Source organism: Tribolium madens, unplaced genomic scaffold (assembly GCF_015345945.1).
Source record: "Tribolium madens isolate multiple individuals breed KSU strain unplaced genomic scaffold, Tmad_KSU_1.1 Scaffold_97;HRSCAF=244;Tcas5.2_LG3a, whole genome shotgun sequence".
NCBI classification, from domain to species: Eukaryota; Metazoa; Arthropoda; class Insecta; order Coleoptera; family Tenebrionidae; genus Tribolium; species Tribolium madens.
Window position 1 is genome coordinate 10,082,074 of NW_025401069.1, and position 20,692 is coordinate 10,102,765.

The 20,692-nt window shown below is 34.6% G+C and overlaps 1 protein-coding gene across 13 annotated transcripts in view; it reads right to left on the minus strand.

The window, feature by feature from the left end:
• LOC123015177 (disco-interacting protein 2) overlaps window positions 1-20,692 on the minus strand; it is a 77,927-nt gene that overhangs the window by 39,495 nt on the left and 17,740 nt on the right. For 7 of the 13 annotated variants that reach the window (XR_006413367.1, XM_044414763.1, XM_044414762.1 and 4 more), the window contains exons 1-2: window positions 9,713-9,867; window positions 1,629-3,491 (exon numbers count right to left, since the gene is read on the minus strand). The exons of 5 other annotated variants lie outside the window; for them this stretch is intronic. Coding sequence is in view for 7 of the 8 variants with exons in the window: in XM_044414763.1 (XP_044270698.1) it covers window positions 1,629-3,342 (1,714 nt within the window). In the remaining variant the exon portion in view is untranslated. Of the gene's footprint in view, window positions 1-1,628; window positions 3,492-9,712; window positions 9,869-20,692 lie in introns of those variants that run through there. One more of the 13 variants, XM_044414757.1, reaches the window with a different exon arrangement.

The window sequence follows — 20,692 nt, forward strand, 5'->3', positions numbered from 1 at the left end:
GGGTCTAACACGATCCTAATCGAATCAAACCTTTACAGTTCGAGTGAACGGATCAAAGACTCGACTTGTCGTCAGGTGTGGACTGAACTTTAGAAATGCTAATTGAAAAATGCAATCGATTGCACATCCAACAAAGAAGCTTACATACTAAATACCTACGAACTGAGAGTCAGCCATCGCAGAAAAAGCCATCCTCTTACCTGGAACAAAATCAATAAATGTATTTTTGACCATTTGATTTTAATATTTTTTAACTATGCACAAATTTTGAGTAATTCCATCGGTTCATTAAACACATATCAATACAACTTGCTGTCGACTAGTCATAACTGAATAAATAAAAAATGTGAATTGCAGATAAAGCTCTGAATAAAATTTTCCACTCAAAAATTATAAATTGGCTGTCACTTGACGTTTCAGAACTCTCCGAATCAATTTCCTGAAAATCTATGACCTGAAACTAAAGATCCAATAAATATTTTCCATTTTGATAAATCGCATAGATCGAGTAAAACTCAAAGAGGTACAGTTCCCACGCCCTGTTTTGAATAAAACGCTTCAGTGAAAGTTTTTGCATGAAAATATATAACCACAATCTCTAGACCAAAGGACATCCGGATAACTCGCACGTACAATATGAAGACCTAAATTGCACTTTTTATAGCCGAAAGTTTTCGAGTTAAATTTCGGTCCAGGATAATGCAGAAAGATATGTAAGGTCGTCGGAAATTTTTTTTAATTTTCTTCACATCTGTGACAGTTTGTTGTTTAAAAAAGCTTGATATTAAATGTTAAACTTTAAGTACAAGTTGTCTAACATAAATCATTTCTTATAAATGAGGAGAGAGTTTGAAGAATCAACTTCTATCGAGATTAAAGTTTTGATGTGAAATCAATAACAGTAAAGTTTTTTCACGGCGATCCCTCAAATATAATATAGGCTTAAAATTTATTTTACCTCTGAAACCGATCGCAGTTTCTCAAAATTCCAAATTGGTATAGCTCTACATTACAGCACGATTTCAAAATTTCTCTCTTTCGTTTAAATTCTTGCCTCTGTATAATTTACATCGCTTTCAGAATTATCGCCTAATATATCTCACTCTGGCTTATAACAAAGTGCTTAATTAGAAAAGGACGCAAAACAAACGTTATTCTGTGATTACTGAAATTAAGCATTTCACCCGGTCAAATTGCATTTTACTCGTTAAAATATATAGCTACGTAATGAAACGGTCTGTTTTAAATGAACAATGAAACGGCTTTTATCTTGACTAGATTAAAAATCTAATCTAATAGTTTTTAATTGTCGAACTACGAGTATGGATGTAGAGCAAAAACCGTGACAGACATAAAACACGTCCAATTAACAGCAAAATCTTCATTTGAACGAGAAATTATTACCAGTGTTAAACACATACCGGTTTTACAATAATCTCTTATAAAACTAGTGTTAAAACAGCCCCGAGCAATTCCATTCCAACATACATTTCTTCAACCTTGCACGTCTCACTCGATTAACTCGAATGGAAGATTATTAGAGATTAACTCTTTTTTTAATTAAATTCCAACAAATCCGCGTCAGAAATAAAAGATCATTTGAAAAGCTCTCTTTCATTATTACTCACCTAATTTCTTCGCTGGTCTACGCAACGTTGACGAAACTCTTTTAATATTAGGCTTAACCACATAGGTGATACTCTTCTTATGTGTTAATCCTGACTTCTTCCGACGCACAGGCCGCCTCCGCGGCACTGGTGATACTCCAGGGACAATATAATAACTCGAAACTGAATTCGGTTCATCACTTGCAATCGATTCCTCCGAAACGGGAACGAAATCATTAGAGGGCAAATCGTAGTCCTCCTCGCGTAGGCTGATGCGTGATATACGTCCACTGAGAGGCTGCTCGTCGGAGAGATCGTCGTATTCTCCGGGGAGACTCTCGTAGAGCCCCTCGTCGGCGCTCTCGTTCACACTCCTCGAATACATCGCACTATCCAAAGGATCGAAATTCCTTATTTCACGCATTCCGATCTTAAATGACTGCTTTCGGGTCACGGAAGTTTTTCTCTTTTCTGGCGGAACGAATATCATGGGGTCCAATTTTAAAGAACGTAACGACCTGGGAGGACGGCTAACGACCACTTGATAGAGGTCATTCTTGGTAGAGTTTCTGCTTTTCTTCGTTTTCGTTTTTTTCTTGCGGCTGCTCCTACGCCGAACAGAATTTCGTTTAGTTTCTGTTAAAGCACCACTTGTACGTTTAAAGTAACCATCTCTGCTGACAGAAAGCTTCGGTTTGGGTTTTTTCTTCCGGAAAAAACCACGAGAAGATGAGACTGGCACGTGCGAATTGAAATCACTTAGTTTAGGAGCTGTCGTTGAAAAAGAAAAACCGGAATCTTTACTCGAAAAAAGACCGGTAGACACTGTCGTGTTACTGGTGGATGATAATGTCCGTGCAACCGGAGGTGTGGGTCTCCTTTGGAGACGATTAATCACGATAGGGTCATCTCGTAAGTCTTTTAAAGCACTATCTAAAGAGTGATGAGCAGGTGCAGACGATCCGGACGTTTTCGGCATTTCGAGACTTCTCGGTGCCATTCCTTGTGGAGCATCCATCCAGATTCTCCCCAAACTTATCGACAAAGAACACATCTCTTCTGTTCCAGAATCGGGCATTAAAGGTGCAGGACTCTGGCGGGATTTTCTCCTAAACAAGGGAGATTTTTTTACCTCGGATGAATCTCCCCAAGGAAACATCTCCACCGCGGAATCGTTACTTTCCTTCCGCTGTAGTGTCGGACTGTTTTGTTTACTTTTACGTTTCGACAAAGGAGATTTTTTCCGAAAAACTGGTGAACAAGACAATTGGATAATAGGAGAGCTTGGCTGCACCTCGTCAGATGCTGGTACATAAATAACAGTTCGTTCAGAGCCTTTAATACCACACACCACAGACGATTCATCTTTGCGTATACCTTTCAACCACTGACCGTACGCGATAACACTTTGTCCCGGTCCACTTTTCGTTTCACTCTTTTTAGTTTTGGTACATTTGGTCGTCTCGTAAGTGGCACCACTCAATTCGGATTTGTCCACTTGTACGCATGAATCGACTTTTGTTGTTTCGATTAACTTTAAGAGATCCTCTTCGGCAACTGTTTGCGTAGCCACTTCTAACTTCGAGATGTGTTTTTTCTTTCCTCTATCTAGGTAACTCTTTCTTATGGATATTCGTTTAAATGAATCACTCCGTTTGAAAGACGATTCTTTTTCCCGTTTTTTCCGACCTCCTCCCACCAATCGGCGTAGATTTTCGAACGTAATTGGCTTCATGATTGCTTCTTTCCTCTCTAAGTCGCGAGTAACACTGAAATTCTTCTACTTAACCACACGCTTGGTGGGTTTGCATTTGAATGCACAACGTTCAGCCATTCCGCCAATTTCATTGCGGCTGGAGAGTCCAACGTAAAGTCGTTTTCAACCTGAGCGAATATTTTTGTTACTACTACACGTTTAACGATTAAAATCTTTGTTTCTTGTGGATATTCGAATCTGTACCAATCCAGTACAAAAAATTGAGTCTGCTTATTATTACAATAAGTTAATTTGGTTTAAACTGTCTTATTAGTCGACATTCATCATGAACCTAAGCAAATCAATCATAATCGTTGCAATTCTGACAGATTTCGCACTTAACTAGCAGCTGATACGGAAAAGAGCCTTCCATTTATGAACTTGTGCCATCCATCACCGCACCAGGAAGCAAATTGCTGACAAGACAAAAATCAATCCACGCGATTAATAATCATGTCTCGAACGACACAATTAGACACTATGCCAAATTTAATAACCCCTTTTGAATTACTAAGAAGCTCTTGTCCGAATTAGCTAACAAATATCAATATTGACCGTCTTTCCTGCAGACGACACAGACAACCAGGAAACCGAGATGATAAGATTATCCGTAATAAAATAACTGGCCGGTTCGATAAACCAGCTGCGGCGTTGTAGAAAAGGCGGAATGTTTCTCAATCGTGCCGTCGTCGCATAACCGTAACGGTAACTCCAAGTGCGCCAGAAGTTAATCACGTCTTTGATTAGCAAGTAGTTCATTAAAAGAATCAAATGTACGCAAAACGAAAAAAGAAACTTACTTATTTAGCGCAAATACCGTCACGCAAGGACGCCTTGTTGACAAAGACACAATACTAAACAAAAGCTTCAAAAAGGTGTGAAATTTCATTATAATTGAAAAAGTGTAGATTGACAAAATGTTGCAATATCCATTTTCCCCTAAGTGACAGTGAAATTTGCATGTGATTATTTCAGCGTTCATTGGCTGTATCTATTGTTTGATAATAATTCAATAAAAATATAATGGACAAACCGGCCAACGTCAACAATGAAAAAGTTAAATAATCGGACAAATTCTGTATACATATTCATTCAACGACATCAAAAAATAAATAGTCGAAAATATAGATCTGATAATATGCTAAAGCAACTAATGCATTATTATCCCCTGCTGATTTCAGTGAAGCATAATTACAATGTAAATTCATGTTACGAATGACTTAACTCTATTAGTTCAGAGTTTTAGAGCACCACATTACACTAACAACTTTCAAATGAATAACAATGATAATCATAAGTACAACCTTGCATCTATTATGGAAATAGAAAGCGTTCAATTACAGCGAACGAAAAAATATCACATCCGAAATAAATAAAAGTTTAATTTTAATGCCAAAGATAAAAATAGCAAACATTGTCCGGATCCTACTCACAAAATGCTGTTATCCTTGTAAAAGGTTACTAACATCGAACATTTAAATTTAAAAAGTTACGATTGCGGTTAAATCTTCGCTCGATTTATTTCATCGAAACTAACACAAAATCGATGTAATCTCTACTTAGAAACAACGGAAAAAAGTAACAATGATGTCTAGACGAAAAACTTCTGTAACAATAGATGCTTAAAAATGTACGAAAAGCCTATTTCAGGAATGCTTTTTATTTTGAAAAAATTTAAATTGAGAATTTCAAATCACAGTTCATTTACGTCTAATTTGCTTTATAAAAGGGTGCATTTTCGAATTAAAAATTCCTTTTGAATAAAACTGCACTTTGCCATTGTTTCGCCAGCATGATTCATATATGCTCAAAATTTTAAATCATTTACGAGATTCAATTAATTATTTAGTTGCATGCAATAAAGCATATTGATTTTGGCAGTTTCGAACAAAAAATTACTTTTCCTCATATCCTATTGTGACCATCCTCCTGTTTTTAGTTTCCACCACTTAAAAGGCAAGTTAGACGGCATTCTTTTCTTAATTTATTTTAGTTTCGTATTAGATTCCATCTTTTTTGAGTTATACTGTAGCTTCGTACATATTATAAATTCTAATGTAGTTTATATTTTTACAAATCAAATGAATAATTTTAGGTACGATAGGTGCAAAAAACTTCACACTTCCGGGTAAATTAACTCATTTAAAAGATACCTTAAAATTACAACAGCGATAAGTTAGCAACCTAGTTGTGTATCAGTTTCCAGTTTAAACATTTTTCAACTGATAGACCTATCGCATTTCATACTGTGTTATTAAAATTTACATTTTTAACATGTTGATGGCATATCTTTCAATCTTTACACGATAAACTGACCTCATTTTACAACCCATCAATTAAAAATAAGATAAAGAGATAAAATATTAATAAATCCACAATTTATTTCAATTCAGTCAAGCCACCAATGTATAAAGCTATTTTTCTTCAAGAAGACAGATTGAAAGTGTCTTCGCACGTAATGATTCCTGGTGGCTTATTGTGGTAACTATCGGAATTCAAACAACTCTATTGTAAAATTACAGTGGTAATCATGACTGCCGTTAGACGATAATTCCATTACGAAGAACATATGTCAATCAACTTTTGAGCAACAGATGACAGCGATTTATCTGGTAAAAATACAAGTCTTGTACGACCTCCACTATCTGATCAAATTTTGTAATACATTTTCGGAAATTCTATTATATAGAGACTTGGATATAGTAGACACAATAACATTTCTATTAGATAACAATATAAATCATTGCACACGTAAAAAGTCAATGTGAAATTAGAGAAAGGGTCATGAGAAGAAAGTGTTGCAATCAAGCCAGGCTAATAAATAATACTTGACATACAGAGTATAAAATTTAAAATAATTAAAAGTGGAAAGAGCAGGAAGGACATTGCGGAAAGCATTCCATCATGATTTACCTACAGCCAAGAGATTGATGATAACAGCATTATAGAATAAATTAGAATAAGTAACAATTTAATCTGATTTAAAATTGTGAAAACTGGATCACGTTAAAATTATATACCAATAAACAATAAACTCTATTCCGGTAATTTTCAAGCTGGAAAATTAAACTTCAATTTGTGACAGCTAAAAATTTTATTATTACACGATCACATTTTCCCTACTATAAATCTAATTAAAACTGCTACGATAGAAAGAAGGAAAGTCAATGAGGGCAATTAGGCCGTTCATCCATAAAAAATCAGTAAAAAATTAGAGGACAATATTACATAATAACACACCACTGCAGAGTCACGAAACACACCTACAATTTTTCTCTTAACATCAAAATTAACGAAGCGTTAAAATTACCAACTGTACCAAGACTAATGGTGTCTGAATGTCACATATTGGAATTGCTTTGTACCAAAATTACCATAAAACAATGATTTAAATGTATAATAGCCACCGCAGTTTGATAAATCAATTGAAAATGCCTACGTAACACCACTACTAACTAGTTCGCCCACCAACCCCGACCGTACTGTAATTTATTTAAATCTACCAAAACAGAGGTGTGTCACTCTTAATTTCGTCGGAATCGCGTAGGAGATCCTTATTAAAACCGACATTTAATAAATAATTATGCGAACGTGATCCGAAAAATTCACCGAAATGAGAGGCTTATTAAAAAGTGAGAGTTCAGGATGATGCCCTATCTTCCGCGCTCACGATCGTGACACCATGTTACGAAATAAACCCAATAAATGTCTAAATATTTACAATACATTCGAATGATTAAGAATTAGAAAGTAATTAAATTAGGTCCTGAAGATGGATCATTTTTTGACACCTACTGACGCTATTTTAACACAACAAATCATAATTATGCAAATCAAAAAATGGTTCTGCTGTGGGCAGCCATTGTTACAACAATTTAAAAGAATGCCGAAAATTCCAATTTTGCTTCAAGACCTTTCTGTTTCACTCATAAACCCAACTTCAGTCGCAAAAAGCAAAAATTATTTCGTCCTTGGATTCAATCGAGTTCTACAACTTTTTCTAATTAATAGATGCTCAAGCCTACCAGACTAAATAAACAAGAAGTTACACTTACAGAAATAAACCAGCTCGGAAATTTTCTGCTTCAGTGAACGCTTTTCCGATTCTTTGATGTTCCAAAAAAGATTGAGTTTTTTAAACACTTATTTTTTTTTAATGACTTCCGTTGCATGGATTGTGTATAAAAATCTAGGTCTCTAATGATTACAACAAACAAAATATTACTGACTTTATGACTGTTAATCAAAAATAAAAGCATAAGAGGTCAGTTTAACTCTGACGAATGTACAAAATATAAAAACAAATAAATTTGTTATTTCAAAAGAATACTCTTTGCTGTTTATAGTATACATAGTATAGGTATGTATAGTATATTACAACCAAGTCGGAAATATTTCAAAACACTCAGGTCATGTGACCGAAAGGTGGAACCTCGAGGTTAGTTGAAAAATGTAATGCAATTCTCACCGTGGTTCTCGAAACAGCTTTGCAACCAATTTGCATTTTTGACAATTGATGGGCCCTTAACAATGGTAAGTCTACATAAATCACTTCCCAACCAAGGGAAAGAATCACCGCATATTATTAGTAATTGTAAATAAATACTTTAATCGATCTTATGAGAGATGTATATTAATATGAGTTATTTTATAGTTATTGTCTTTTATAAATTATTATCACGTCCTGTACATTAGAAATATAATTTGTATAGTAGGTAATATGCATAATATTTGCGTTATTTCTAAGAATTCGAATAAAGTTCTTGACTGCAACGGTACTACATTCCTATGCAATACTTAGAAAAAATGAAATAAAATATGTCTTTCAACAAGAAATTAATTATTATTAAACAAATATCAGGTATGCCTTTCTGTTTCACTTTTTGCTGTCTATCATCTGTAAACTACATACACATGTTCAGAATTTAATATTCTAAGCGCCGCCAGCGTACAAATTCATGCGCTCCTCAGAATGTTATTTTCCGATTAGATATCAGCCTAGATAAACCTTTAACACCTTCTCCGAAGTCACAGGTGTGAAATTTCCCTAGGACTCAAAACCGGAAACGAATACAGTTTTGATTGCGAACACCCATGAGTACGTAAACCGGAACGGTAAAAAATGATATGAGCCGTTAAGACACGATTAATTTCAATATGAACCAGGAAGCGGTCGTTTGAAAACCATCAACACTCCTTCCCAGAAATGAAAACTGAATATTTTCCAACGCCACGAAACGTAAAAAATAAACTAGATGTGCACACACTTAATGCTACGTTTTCAATGGTTCATTGTGCGCTCATCTTTACACTTTCACGATAATACTCATTGTTTTGCGAGGATATTGTTACTTTCTTACCGACCATTAACAGCATTCTCTACCTTGCCTTGTTAAGAATAATATTATGTAAGACGCGTAATGTGCAACTGTATGTCAAGTAAAATTCAAATTATGGCCGCTTTATGAAAACATTATTCAAATTTTTGAAACTCTCAGACGCAAATCTTGACGTTATTCAAAGAATGGTATGTTTAATGAGGCTATTACATTACAGTTTATTTATTTTTGTTTTGTATACACGGGTATAAGGTCAGGTAAAATTACAATTGTTTATCGATTAAAATACACCCACGCATCCATGATGCAACAATAAATTTCCACGTTCGTTTACCTTAAATGTAAGAAGGTACACCCTTGTAGAAAGTTAAATTGAAGAATTAATAGATACTTATCTACTTATGTCGTTCCATTACTTACAATGACTGTCAAAACAATGGCACTCCTAATATGTATCCAATTCAATAATGACAAATTGTCGGTATTTGCGAATTTTAAAACCACACCAATTTAGATTAAAATCCTGCGCAAATATTTATTAAAGAGCGGCACTGATTAATAACCACAAAATAATTTTTTAGAGTATTATAGAAACATTAATTTTAGATTACAAGCACGCACATGTGTATCTGTATGATAATTTATTTTTTGTTGCCGATGATTAACCTTCCGGTATACTTGGATTTGTTGGTATACTCCATTATTAAACTTTAATCCTTGAAATCTAACAAAGCCATTTTCGTTTTTTATCCTGAAAACCGAAACAAATTACAGTAAAAGGACCAACAAAAAAGACTATTATTCGAGTAACACCAAAATTCTACTTGTAAATAAACAGACTCCAATTAACAAATCCGGTGATTTGACATGAATGGTACAGATTCTAGATTTTCAAGGTGATCCCAAAAGCACGTGAAAATACCTCAATTACGTTAATTTAAGACCACGCAACCGTCAGGATTACCCCGAGATTATCCACTCGAGAGACACAAGACAAAAACCCCGATTACCATAATCTAGAGTCTTGAAGACACACCGCACAATTCTCGGTCACATTCCACCGCACAAAAGACAATTTCCGTCAAAAATATGAAAAACATCACTAAACACACAACTAACGCACATACAAACACGTCGATGTTGATGGAAGAACGCGCGACCGGACGACTGGTCGTGCCGTGCTTGTTGCGGAGGACCGACCGGTAACTTTGGCGGGGCACCGGAGACCCAGGGGGGCAAAAGAGAGAGTGATCTCGCTGGTTTCTCGACGAACCTGAGCACCACGATTCATGGATGTAACATTTGATGGTCGAATCCTGGCCTTCCAGATAAAAGTTAAAGAAATGGGACGTTGCTGGTAAAATTTCGAAAATTGTCATACACTTTTAGACGACAAGCACACTTTCCTTCAATTGTTATTTTTCTTCATCTATTAACACAAGCGAATATGTAAACATCGAAAGTGAGTGTATTAACACACAACAAAATTTTATGAACAGAAGGATTTCCAAACTGGCTATATTTGGCAGGTACCAAATTAGGGAAACATGATTTTTTCCTTCTTTCTCTTATGTAAACATTCGAAAGAAAATAATTTAAGAATAGGAAGAAGAATGTTTAAGTGCCACACATTAGGCTCAAATACGCAAAGCTGTGAAACAAATTCTTTCCCAAACTTAATCTCAAAGCGGATAAATTTTGTCTGAAATTCCAGACATGTTTTTACTCGACACCTTGGTATTCCCGCCATAAAAGTAATGAACAATTACAATGCAAGCCGACTTTTGTGCCAGCCCTTCGAAAAATTCGAACCGGGACTTACCTGTTTCTCTTTTATTACATTCGCCCTTTTTACAACCGGTGTAAAATAATTTCATTCGAATTTTTCAGCAAACATTATTTTAGGCTTTCCCCAACCCGGACAGAAACAAGTTTATTATTCTGGGAATCAACAAAAACTTCTCTAGTTCTATGTCCCCTTATAACAAAAGTTTGTAGATTGGCATGTCCGCATGAACCGATTTTATATAAACGTTGCTACCAAAGTGATGGCATTTTATCCGTAAACTGTAACACTTTAGGCCCAATTTTTGTTAAATTTCACAAACGTTGCATAAAGCTTGTGCGGATGTCAACAGAAATTAATTTTTCACGGGAAAAAAATCACCTTCGTGACGGCCTTGATCCGATAAAAATAATAGTAATAGTGTTTATCTATGAGTAATTACAATTCTATTGTAAACAAGTCAAATTACACGCACGTTAAAAGAAAAAACTATAAGACCTCCACGTATCTACAGATTATCTTTGGTGAAGCAACATTTTTACCTTGTGAGGTCCTAAGATCGAGATCAACAATGCCGTCTACTTCAACAATTAAGTGCATAGATTACAACTGCATTCATCACATATTAGCTTCGAGTAAATTACAGAGTTTATGAATATTCATGTCTTTGTGTAGATAAGATGTTCCGTATTTTAATAAAACTACCTGGCATGAGTAATGGAATATTGTTAGTTGACGGAATCCAATCAAAAAACGTTAAAAACTCCATTATTAAAAAAAATTAACCGTTAGATGTTAGTCATCAATGCATGACGTTCGTCTTCATTATTCCATGTACGCATTCAATGGAATTCTTCAATTATTACTCGTAGGATGCGGTGTGCACCTAGATCCAACATACCCTTGTACTCAAAGTCCATAATCGGTCATGGAACCTAAACTGAGCACGAGAAGAAACATCTGCGGATACAGCTTTCCTTATCGGAATATGGTCACTTATATTGAGAAAACACATGCAACGACTCCAGACACACATAATGCCTTTATAAATGCGCCTAGATTCCTATTAATAAAGTAGACATTAATCTGTAGTTACTTAGTGGATAAACAAATGTTATAGACCTCATGTTGCATCCAAAGATTTCGAAGCCTCTTCACTATACGATTATGAAAATGTGAACATTTTATGTCACAAATGAGCAAAACTTATTTTTTCCATTATTCTTTTTCCCTCTTGTATGCAAATCAAACAAGTGGTACTTTGCGTGCTCTGAAAAAACATTACGAAATTATTTCGATGTTTGTAAACTTTGTAGGTGTTTTTACAAGACCCGTCAAAAGTGACTAAACCAAAAACAATCCAGTTACAAACTGATTGATGGTGTCATGTTTTTGAATTTATCCTTTTAGGTTTTTTGTGCACGCTTAAAATGTCAATACAACTTTTTGGCATCATACCAAAACCTCGCCGGTCAACCGCCTATAATGCCTCAACTATAGCTTACTGTCTATATATAAAATCGAAAACAACTCTTCTGCCTCCTAAGCAGTGGATTAAATTCGTAAACAAACAGGTTCTCATATCATCTCAATTTTAATTGGAGAAAAACCCGTTTTCATTCGCTGTTTATGTTTTTCCCTCGATTTAAATTAAAATAAATGATGAAATCGTGACCTCGTGACTGGTTAAATGAAGTGCGATGTAAAAATCGTCGACGAAGATAAAAATCTGTACTATTGCAGCCTGCAGTGCAGTAATGCACTGATGAAATTCCTTGGCAAGCTTCCCCGATTCATCTTTTTACAAAAGAAACCGTAACAAGAACGAAACGACGAAACAATTCTTGCAGTCGTTTTCCAATTACTTGTAATTTCTCGACGTAATGAAATCTACTAAGTACGTGAAATCAGTTAATCTTGTGAGTGTGAAATTGACGATGATAAAGGCGGCACCAAAGAGAATCTTCTCCACTGAAAATGGCATTCTCCCGCATAATACACATATTCCTAGTTAACTCACCAATCGCAATATACGCAAATTTTGTTCTTGTTGTTGTGATCCTTCAACCTTGCAACGTGAAACAGAAAAATGCAAATCTTGTTAGATGCGGTATAAATATGATGAAGATAACTTCTGATTGAAAAGTCAAAGGTCTGAAAGCTTTTTTCAAAACTATAAAACCACGATAATTTGTGTAATTGTGACTATTGCAGAAGATAAAATTTTTTGAAATTCGCCATCGGCGAGATCAATTTTCGCTACGGACTTGTCATCCTGCTAGACATAACATTTTCAAACATATATAAGGTCGGCGTTGTTGTCGGCCCACAGGCCCTTTGTTAACTTGCGGATTCCTGACGAGTGGGCATCCGGGCGACCTTGATCAAAACCATTGAATGTAGTCTGCGGTTCCACAGATAGCAAAGCAGGTGAATATCGTGTAACAAAATTGTTTTACCATCGATCCGCCTCGAACAATTTCGAATAGTTTCATTCGTGAGTGAGATATCATCACTTGATTCGAAAAAAGTAAAAGCTTCGATGAACACATCTTGTTCCTCGAGTTTTTCTCAGCAGGAAGCCTCGGCAGAAAAGTCCGAAATTTATTATGCAGGTTTGTTAACTTTTCTGCTCAACGAGTCAGAGGCGCCGTAATAATTTGACCCATAAAGCTTACTGCACTTACAGGTAACACAACAGTTTTATTACTTAACTTGGCATACTCCTAATGCTGACGACATCTCAAATAGTGAAACTAATTTTAGTACGAGTATTTCAGTCGTGGCTTAATTCTAATATGCCGAGCGTGAAAAAACAACTGAAAACTGATTGATTCGAGATTGTCTTGAGTGACTTTTACAAAAGTCGTGTTTTTTCAGCTTGAAGGATGTTGCTAAGAAGGAAAATAAATCGCCCACTGGTGTCCATGTTTATTAAGGAAACATGAATAAAGAAAGGTCACAAATGTCCATTTAGTATTTACATACGGAATTAGAGTCCTTCGTGGAAACTGACTGTAAATCGGACAAAATGACATGCAGGAAATTCTGTTTAAAACTAGACGCCATTACATAAGGTCTTAATAAAATGTGGGAATTTTATTATCTTGCGAGATTATAATGCTGTTGTCTGTTGCTATTGTTATGGTAGAATACACATCTAGACAAGGAAGCACTTTTGATATCAGATTACTGAATAGCTCAACTAAAATAAACGGTGAAAAATCATTCCCGTGTCAAGGGTTTTGTTTATGTTTGAATGTTATGTGTGACTTAATTGTAACAACTTGAAACTATAGTATTTCTTCTACGCCCGTGTAAAACTGCATATAAGTAAATGCATATTATGAAATTTAGAAGATCATAACAAAAACCGAAAGCTGATAATCATGTAAATCTAATCGTGTTACTTACCGAACTAAATAATTAGCAAGGACACTGCTTACCTGAAAAACAAAAATCCGATTAGACACATCAAGACGTTACGAAATCAAATTTACGAAATTTGCCGAGACATGTGTCTGAATACTCTGAATGGCAATGCAATTTCCAGGAATGTGTGGCAAGTAGAAATGATATAAAAAAATAGACACATGTTTATTCACAATTGCTAAACCTTTTAGAGATTGGAAATACGTCAATCCATCTCTTAGTTGGGAAGTGCTTTATGTAGGATTATGTAGGAATTAGTTTGCATAGCAATTACGTCAATGAAACTTTGTTAGAAAAACAAATATTCTATTATTTGGGAATATTTCATTACACACCCTGGCTGCGTCTAACCTCGAGGCTGCGCCTCTCGGACAGATAACCCAAATCCTCCAAGTAAGGAAATAATCCTACCTCTAATGTAATACATATATTTCATGAGAAAACTTCGCTGGGGATATAGTTTATTTGATGAGAAGTGAGTTTGATAGCAATAACAATCCGTAAAGCTGCAACATTTTTTGTTGATTGGATTACAAAGTTTTTCCTCGCGGAAACGGTTCACACGTTGCTTCATAACTACATTTTTACGTGGAATTCAATATCACACGAGAGAATGTAAAGAAAAATCCGGATTTTCCCATTGCTACTATTCTTGTTTATACACAATATCCACTAAATCCTTGCATTTTCACACTTCCTCGAACACTGAAGACTTTTTAGATTCCCGTCCTGTTGAAAGATCACGTCAAATAGAAAGATTGCCACTTTTCAAGAAAAACATTGAAACAAAATACAATAGGAAAAAAAGCCAACATTAATATTTTTATAGAGAAAGCTTCTCGGTAGTCAACGTTCGTCCAATAAAAGTATTCGTTCTCTCCGGCGATGAGAAAATGCAAGATGCAACTGCACCGGCGAACATAAACGAGAACTCTGAATTTAAAGTGGTTGAATTTGTTCGTATTTTCACGGGAAAACTACCGATGCTCCTGGAGAAACACATAAAACCGTGAAATATGGTAACAGTGCTTATATTGAGATTGATATTAAGACGGCGAAATTTCGGTGAAAAAGGTAACATCGATGTTTCAGTATTCAGTCGAGCGGATCATTTTACTAATGCAAGACACGAACATCGTTTGTAGCTCAAAGAAAACCGCGAGTTGTGACACAATTCGGGATCAACTGACTAAATGTGTTTAAAGTGAATCTTCTGAAAACGGCTCCATATCTGCTGAATACGGAGCCGCCAAGGCGTCCCATTATTTAGCAAGATTAAATATGAATTAGCATAGTAAGAACATCAGTCTACGATGGATTTAATTAATATAAGACGACTGTCTTTTACGTTTAATTAAACTCTAAGATCTACGAGTTTAACATTATAATCAGGCAAGGTACATGCGTATTTCGTTTAAAAGAGTCGATTTAATTTCCTCGTGACAATAAATTTAGTTTGTCAGCATCACAATGTTTCCCAGGACCATAATAAAACACTCCCATGCTGAACATTTCCTTGCTTCGTGTCCTCCGGTTTTCAGCGCGGTGCACATGCTGCAATTTCATTAATCCAGACTTTTTTCCCTATTATAAAGTTGCAAACGGACTCATATTTCATGCCAGAACAAGCTTTCCACACCAAAAAATAATTTTTCTCAAAAGTCATGTGTTCTCAGAACATCCAACGTGAGTTGCATCTCTGCCAATGAATCATCCTATCAATAATTGTGATACTACGATAGGCGATCCAAACACCACTAATCTTGTTCGCAATCGCATCGGCATAAATTATGATCTGCGGTTAATCATTACGCCGTTTGATTTCCACCTGCGAGATATCTCATTAATAGCCAAAGAACGGAACAAAGAGCGCCCACAGAAGAGAAAATTTTGCCCTTCCTTTGTACCAAGAACAATGGTCACTATGAAGGGTGGATCATAAAAAAGCACGACCTCATTCACAATTAAAAAAGCGTGATGTTACAAGTGTCAGTGCTTTGAGTTCACGACTTTTAGCTATCACATGATGATAGCTGTGCCGAGTTTTAGTGGTTGAATCAGAAATATAATTTTTTTATTACTCTTTTCGCGGATTTTAATTTTCGGTTATGATAATATCACGTTTTGATGACATATAAAGTCACACTAATGAAATAAAAATTTGAAATTACCATTTTTTTATTGGCAGTTTTATATCCAAGAGAAACAATAACTGCATTTCAGCACTGTCATTTCACCAGAATGACTTACAAATCGTATACTTTTATTGGTTTTAATTTCTCTTGTATTGAAAATAACAAAACAATAAAATGTTCTCAGAATGGAATACTATTTTAATTTCACCCTACGACAGACTATTTCACTCAAAATACCAACAAAAGCTCATTTGATTATTGACAATCACATTAGTGACTAACTAGACTATTTTTTTTTAAACAAAGTTTTAATTTCTTTGCAAGTGAAACGTTTAAATTTATAGGTAGTGGAAATTAAAAAAAAAAACTTTTTTGCCTTAAATTCAAACTTAAACAACCATTTCGGCATTGTTTCTCTTGAGTGAATTTGACCGTTTAAGAAGCTGCAATTTCGTGTGAGCTTAATGGTGGTAGTTAACTAAGCCGGTTGTAGAGCTTGCAGATTTTCCTAAGTAGGTACATTAGTAAATTAATTATCGTCCAAAAGCTATGTTTCTGTCATTATAGTCGAAAATCGAGATTGGTGGTCCACCGCATGATTTATTTTTGCTACCGAAATACCGACTAATCGATGCGTTCCGCCAATTACATATCTGCGTTTGTTTCTTAATACCTTTCGTATCTATTAATCTTCAAACGCCTTCTGAAGCCTCGAAAATTCTACTCAGTCACTGTTACCAAATACGTAACTGAGAAGTCCAGCCTAAGGATTAATAAAGCAATTATTGTAATTTATTACTTGTGTAAATAGACTTAGTATCATGTAAAATCGGTAGGTGTATGTTTGGCGTTATTTAAATAGTGACTGGATATTGAGAATTGGTAATATTTAGAAAGCCGTTATATGAATGTAATTCCGAGATAATGTAATAGAGGAACTTGAACTTTGCTGAAACTGAAACAGAGAATTTATAGCTACTCTATTTAGATTCAAACAGATAAGTGTTTGTTTTCACTATTTTGTTCGTTCCCGTTTCAGGTCATGCTGGTGCTTATGTTCTTAATCATGAAACTAAACAATGCACGCTTGAAACAAAATTGTCTCATATTTGTCTCTCAAAAATATACGACGCTGCTGCTACTATCAGAAAAACAACCACTACATAATGCCCCATTTGAATATTCCACTTTTCTCGCAACTTCTTTGTGTAAATTGCTTCATTAGAAATGAAACAAAAAATGTAGGTGGAACTAATTAAAGTTTTCATCCATTACTTTTCCATTAGCTTTTATCGGCCACTGTAACACGGTTACTTTTGATTACAGATGTATGAAACTAGAAAGTATGGAAAAATAAAACCTGCACGTAATTCCAACTAATATTTGAAGTTTTACAAACAAAAACAATTTTCTTAGTTTAAAATTATCTGTCTCGCCTGACTAACAAATTTTAACTTTACTCATTAAAATAAGAGCAGGTATGGTTTTAACATGGGAAATATAAAATAAAAAAGAATTTTTCAATCAAAATTCTACAAACTTGAGAACTTTTTTGTACCGATTTAAGTCTGTTTGATGTTTTCACTTTAATTAAAATCCTGCTCACTTACTTCCATTTATGAACTCCTTGCTACAAAAAAAAAAAAACAATCTCTATACCCAAACCAGAGATTCTACCCTAAGTTTTAATTTACTAAAAGTTTGTATGAAGACGCTCTTTTGGTAGGTATAGATATTTCGAAGATTTCAATTTGTACGGATTTTCCCTGAAGTGTAATCACCTCATTTTACTAAAATATCTTTCTTTAATAGCAATTAAAATTTTTGTTCTTCGACACTGTCGATTATTTTTAACTGATTTAAAGCAAGTGTAAGCCTTGTTGAATCCAATTCGAAGAATAAAATGTTGTATTGAACTCGTCTTCGTGTAAATCCCCACCTCGTGGATGATAAACCACTCGTTAATACTCGTGATTTAATAATAATCCTCGCGTGAAATAAAGCGTCCGATTTATACTCTAACTCGTCGAATAAATAGTTAATAATAAATAAATAATAATAATAAATAATAATAATATTTTGTACTCACCTACCAGAATTTCTTGTGTTTGACTGATGAATACACTGGTCAAGGTGGAGTAAATAAAAATTACTTTATTTCACTAGACGATAAAAAACTACTTTATCTACTGAAATTAGTTGATAAAAGCACTCTTTAACATTAAGTACAAAATAAATAACTATTATAATTTTCTTAGATCAAAGACTTAGTGCTTCAAAAATCATAGTCTAAATATGTTCTCAAAAAGTTGCTGACCTTATCTGTCAAATTAAAAACTTACTTTACATTAGGTTATCGATATCATTCAAACATCAAAATTTCATAAACTTTTAAAGATCTTCATGTGCATTTCATACAAATTTCTTATGCATTGAAAAAAGTAAAAGTTTTTATTAAAATAGTGACTAAACCGACCATTTTTGTCTTATTTTATAAATACTCCATCATTAGTTCAGGTTTTTTGTTTACAAAACCTTTTTAAATAATTAAAACCTAATAGGAAAAGCTTTAATCAATTTTTTATTTCCTTCTAATTTCACCAAATTGTAATTTGCTAGAGGTTCACACTAAAACAATAGACAAGCATTAAAAAGTATGTAAAATATTGTAATCCATGTAGGTGTAAGTGACAAAATACTTCCACATTCAAATTATTCAAACGAAAATCCGGTTGACAACTAAACGATCGTTTTTACCGTTAATTACATCACACTTCAGTACTAATTTTTCAATTTATTACAAAGTGTCAAAATATGACATCATAATATATGGATTACAAGCAAAATTCCTAAGTTACATTTAAATTACGCAACAGGTCTAGAAAGTGAAACTCTTCACGTCTATTTTTTCCAAAAAAGTGCTGGTATCATGAAAGAGCGTACCTGACCGTAATTACGACACAGAAAGTGCATTTCATGAAAATCACGACGCTAACACAATCGCTTCATAAACAACTAACTGTGCCAAATCATTATCTTATTGAAAAAATCGTTTTACCGCTATCATATATCAAGGTGGCTACAGCACGATTCAAGACTTAGTTGCTTCATTAGAAGACACCGTCCACTGATAGCAATTATTAGAAAATGACGACTCGCTTCACCTGAGGCACTCTTTCGACTTGACAGTGAACTTTTCTCGTTTGGATATAATATCTGCGTGAATGAATTTCCCTGGCAATGACCTGATGTATCAAACGATGATGCATTTTGTCACACCGCATACAAATGCTTTCATCACTTGAGCCGCTATCAGACCTAGTAATGCCATATCCTTCCTGATAATACAAAAGCAAATAAATTTTTGTTATAAAATTAATGTTAAAAGTCCCAGAGTGATTTAAAATGCAGAGTCTGCAAAAGCAATTAACATAATTAAATTGTGCAGCTTTTCTAACTACTGCAGCTTAGTTCGCCGTTGCCTGAATCGGTGCAGTAATTTGATTGGTTGTGTCCGAGAGTGTAAAAAGTGCAGCAAAAAGTACAATGAAACAATTTCAGTCAAAATAAAATTTCCTAACTTGTAGACAATTAAACACTTAATTGAATGAACTCGCAATGTTTGCCGTTGTGTATAATCCAACTAGTCAAATTACCTAGAAAATAATCATTCCAACTGGCCAAATAGTATAGCCAGATAAACCTAAGAGCAGAAATACCTTTACAGTTAACTGCAAAATAATTTGATTACAAATTTAGGCATGTAATAAAAGATCACAGTCAATGTCCGCAAAAAACTTAATTTTTTAATGACACCAAAAGTTGCGAATGTCAGTCCTGCTGAAAATTGGAGATCCTTGAAAAATAAACAGTTTTAAAAGCCATCCCAACGCCATAAAATCATCGACCACATGTTCAAAATGAAGGTCGTCGACCGCAAAGGCCGTCACTGACCAGGTGGATGACGGTGCAATGTCGAGCTTTTCAACTTGTTATCTTCAACTCGTGAGGCTTAATTTTCCAAACGAAAAAACCCAGGTTTAAATCCTAATTTTGATTAAGTAGACCATCAGCCGACACGATTCCAAGATAAACATAGCACTGAAAGAGAGCAAAATATAACAAGAGTGGGTATCTTCTTTTACTTAGTGAAGATATCTGCACTAATGGTTTCATTAAAAAGTGTAAAATCAAAAGTTGCTTCTTTCGAGTAGAAAATTATTTATTTTTTTGCTGTTATGAAATTACAAAATCAATTTATTTAAATTAAATTTAATATTAGACGGATGAAAAGTGATGTGGAATTATTTATTGTCCAGTATTTATACCCCGTTCCTTCCAATTTTGGTTTATTCCACCCATCACAAAATAGGCACAAAATAGCTATGAGTGGCAACAACTTTTGACTCAACCGAGTATTTCCACTGCAAGTTTTCCGGAATTAAAAGTAGATTACACAACGACCGTATCAAACTTGATCTTGCTGCCGAAACAGGAAGTACGCAAAAGCTGGCATTTGTAATCGTGAGTTAATCATATATTTAATACTCGCACCTGCTGAAGATAATAAGCAGAAATGCTAATTTTTGGTTTATTCCTTTTCTGTACGCAAAACTTTCGACAAGCTGCAATAAGTA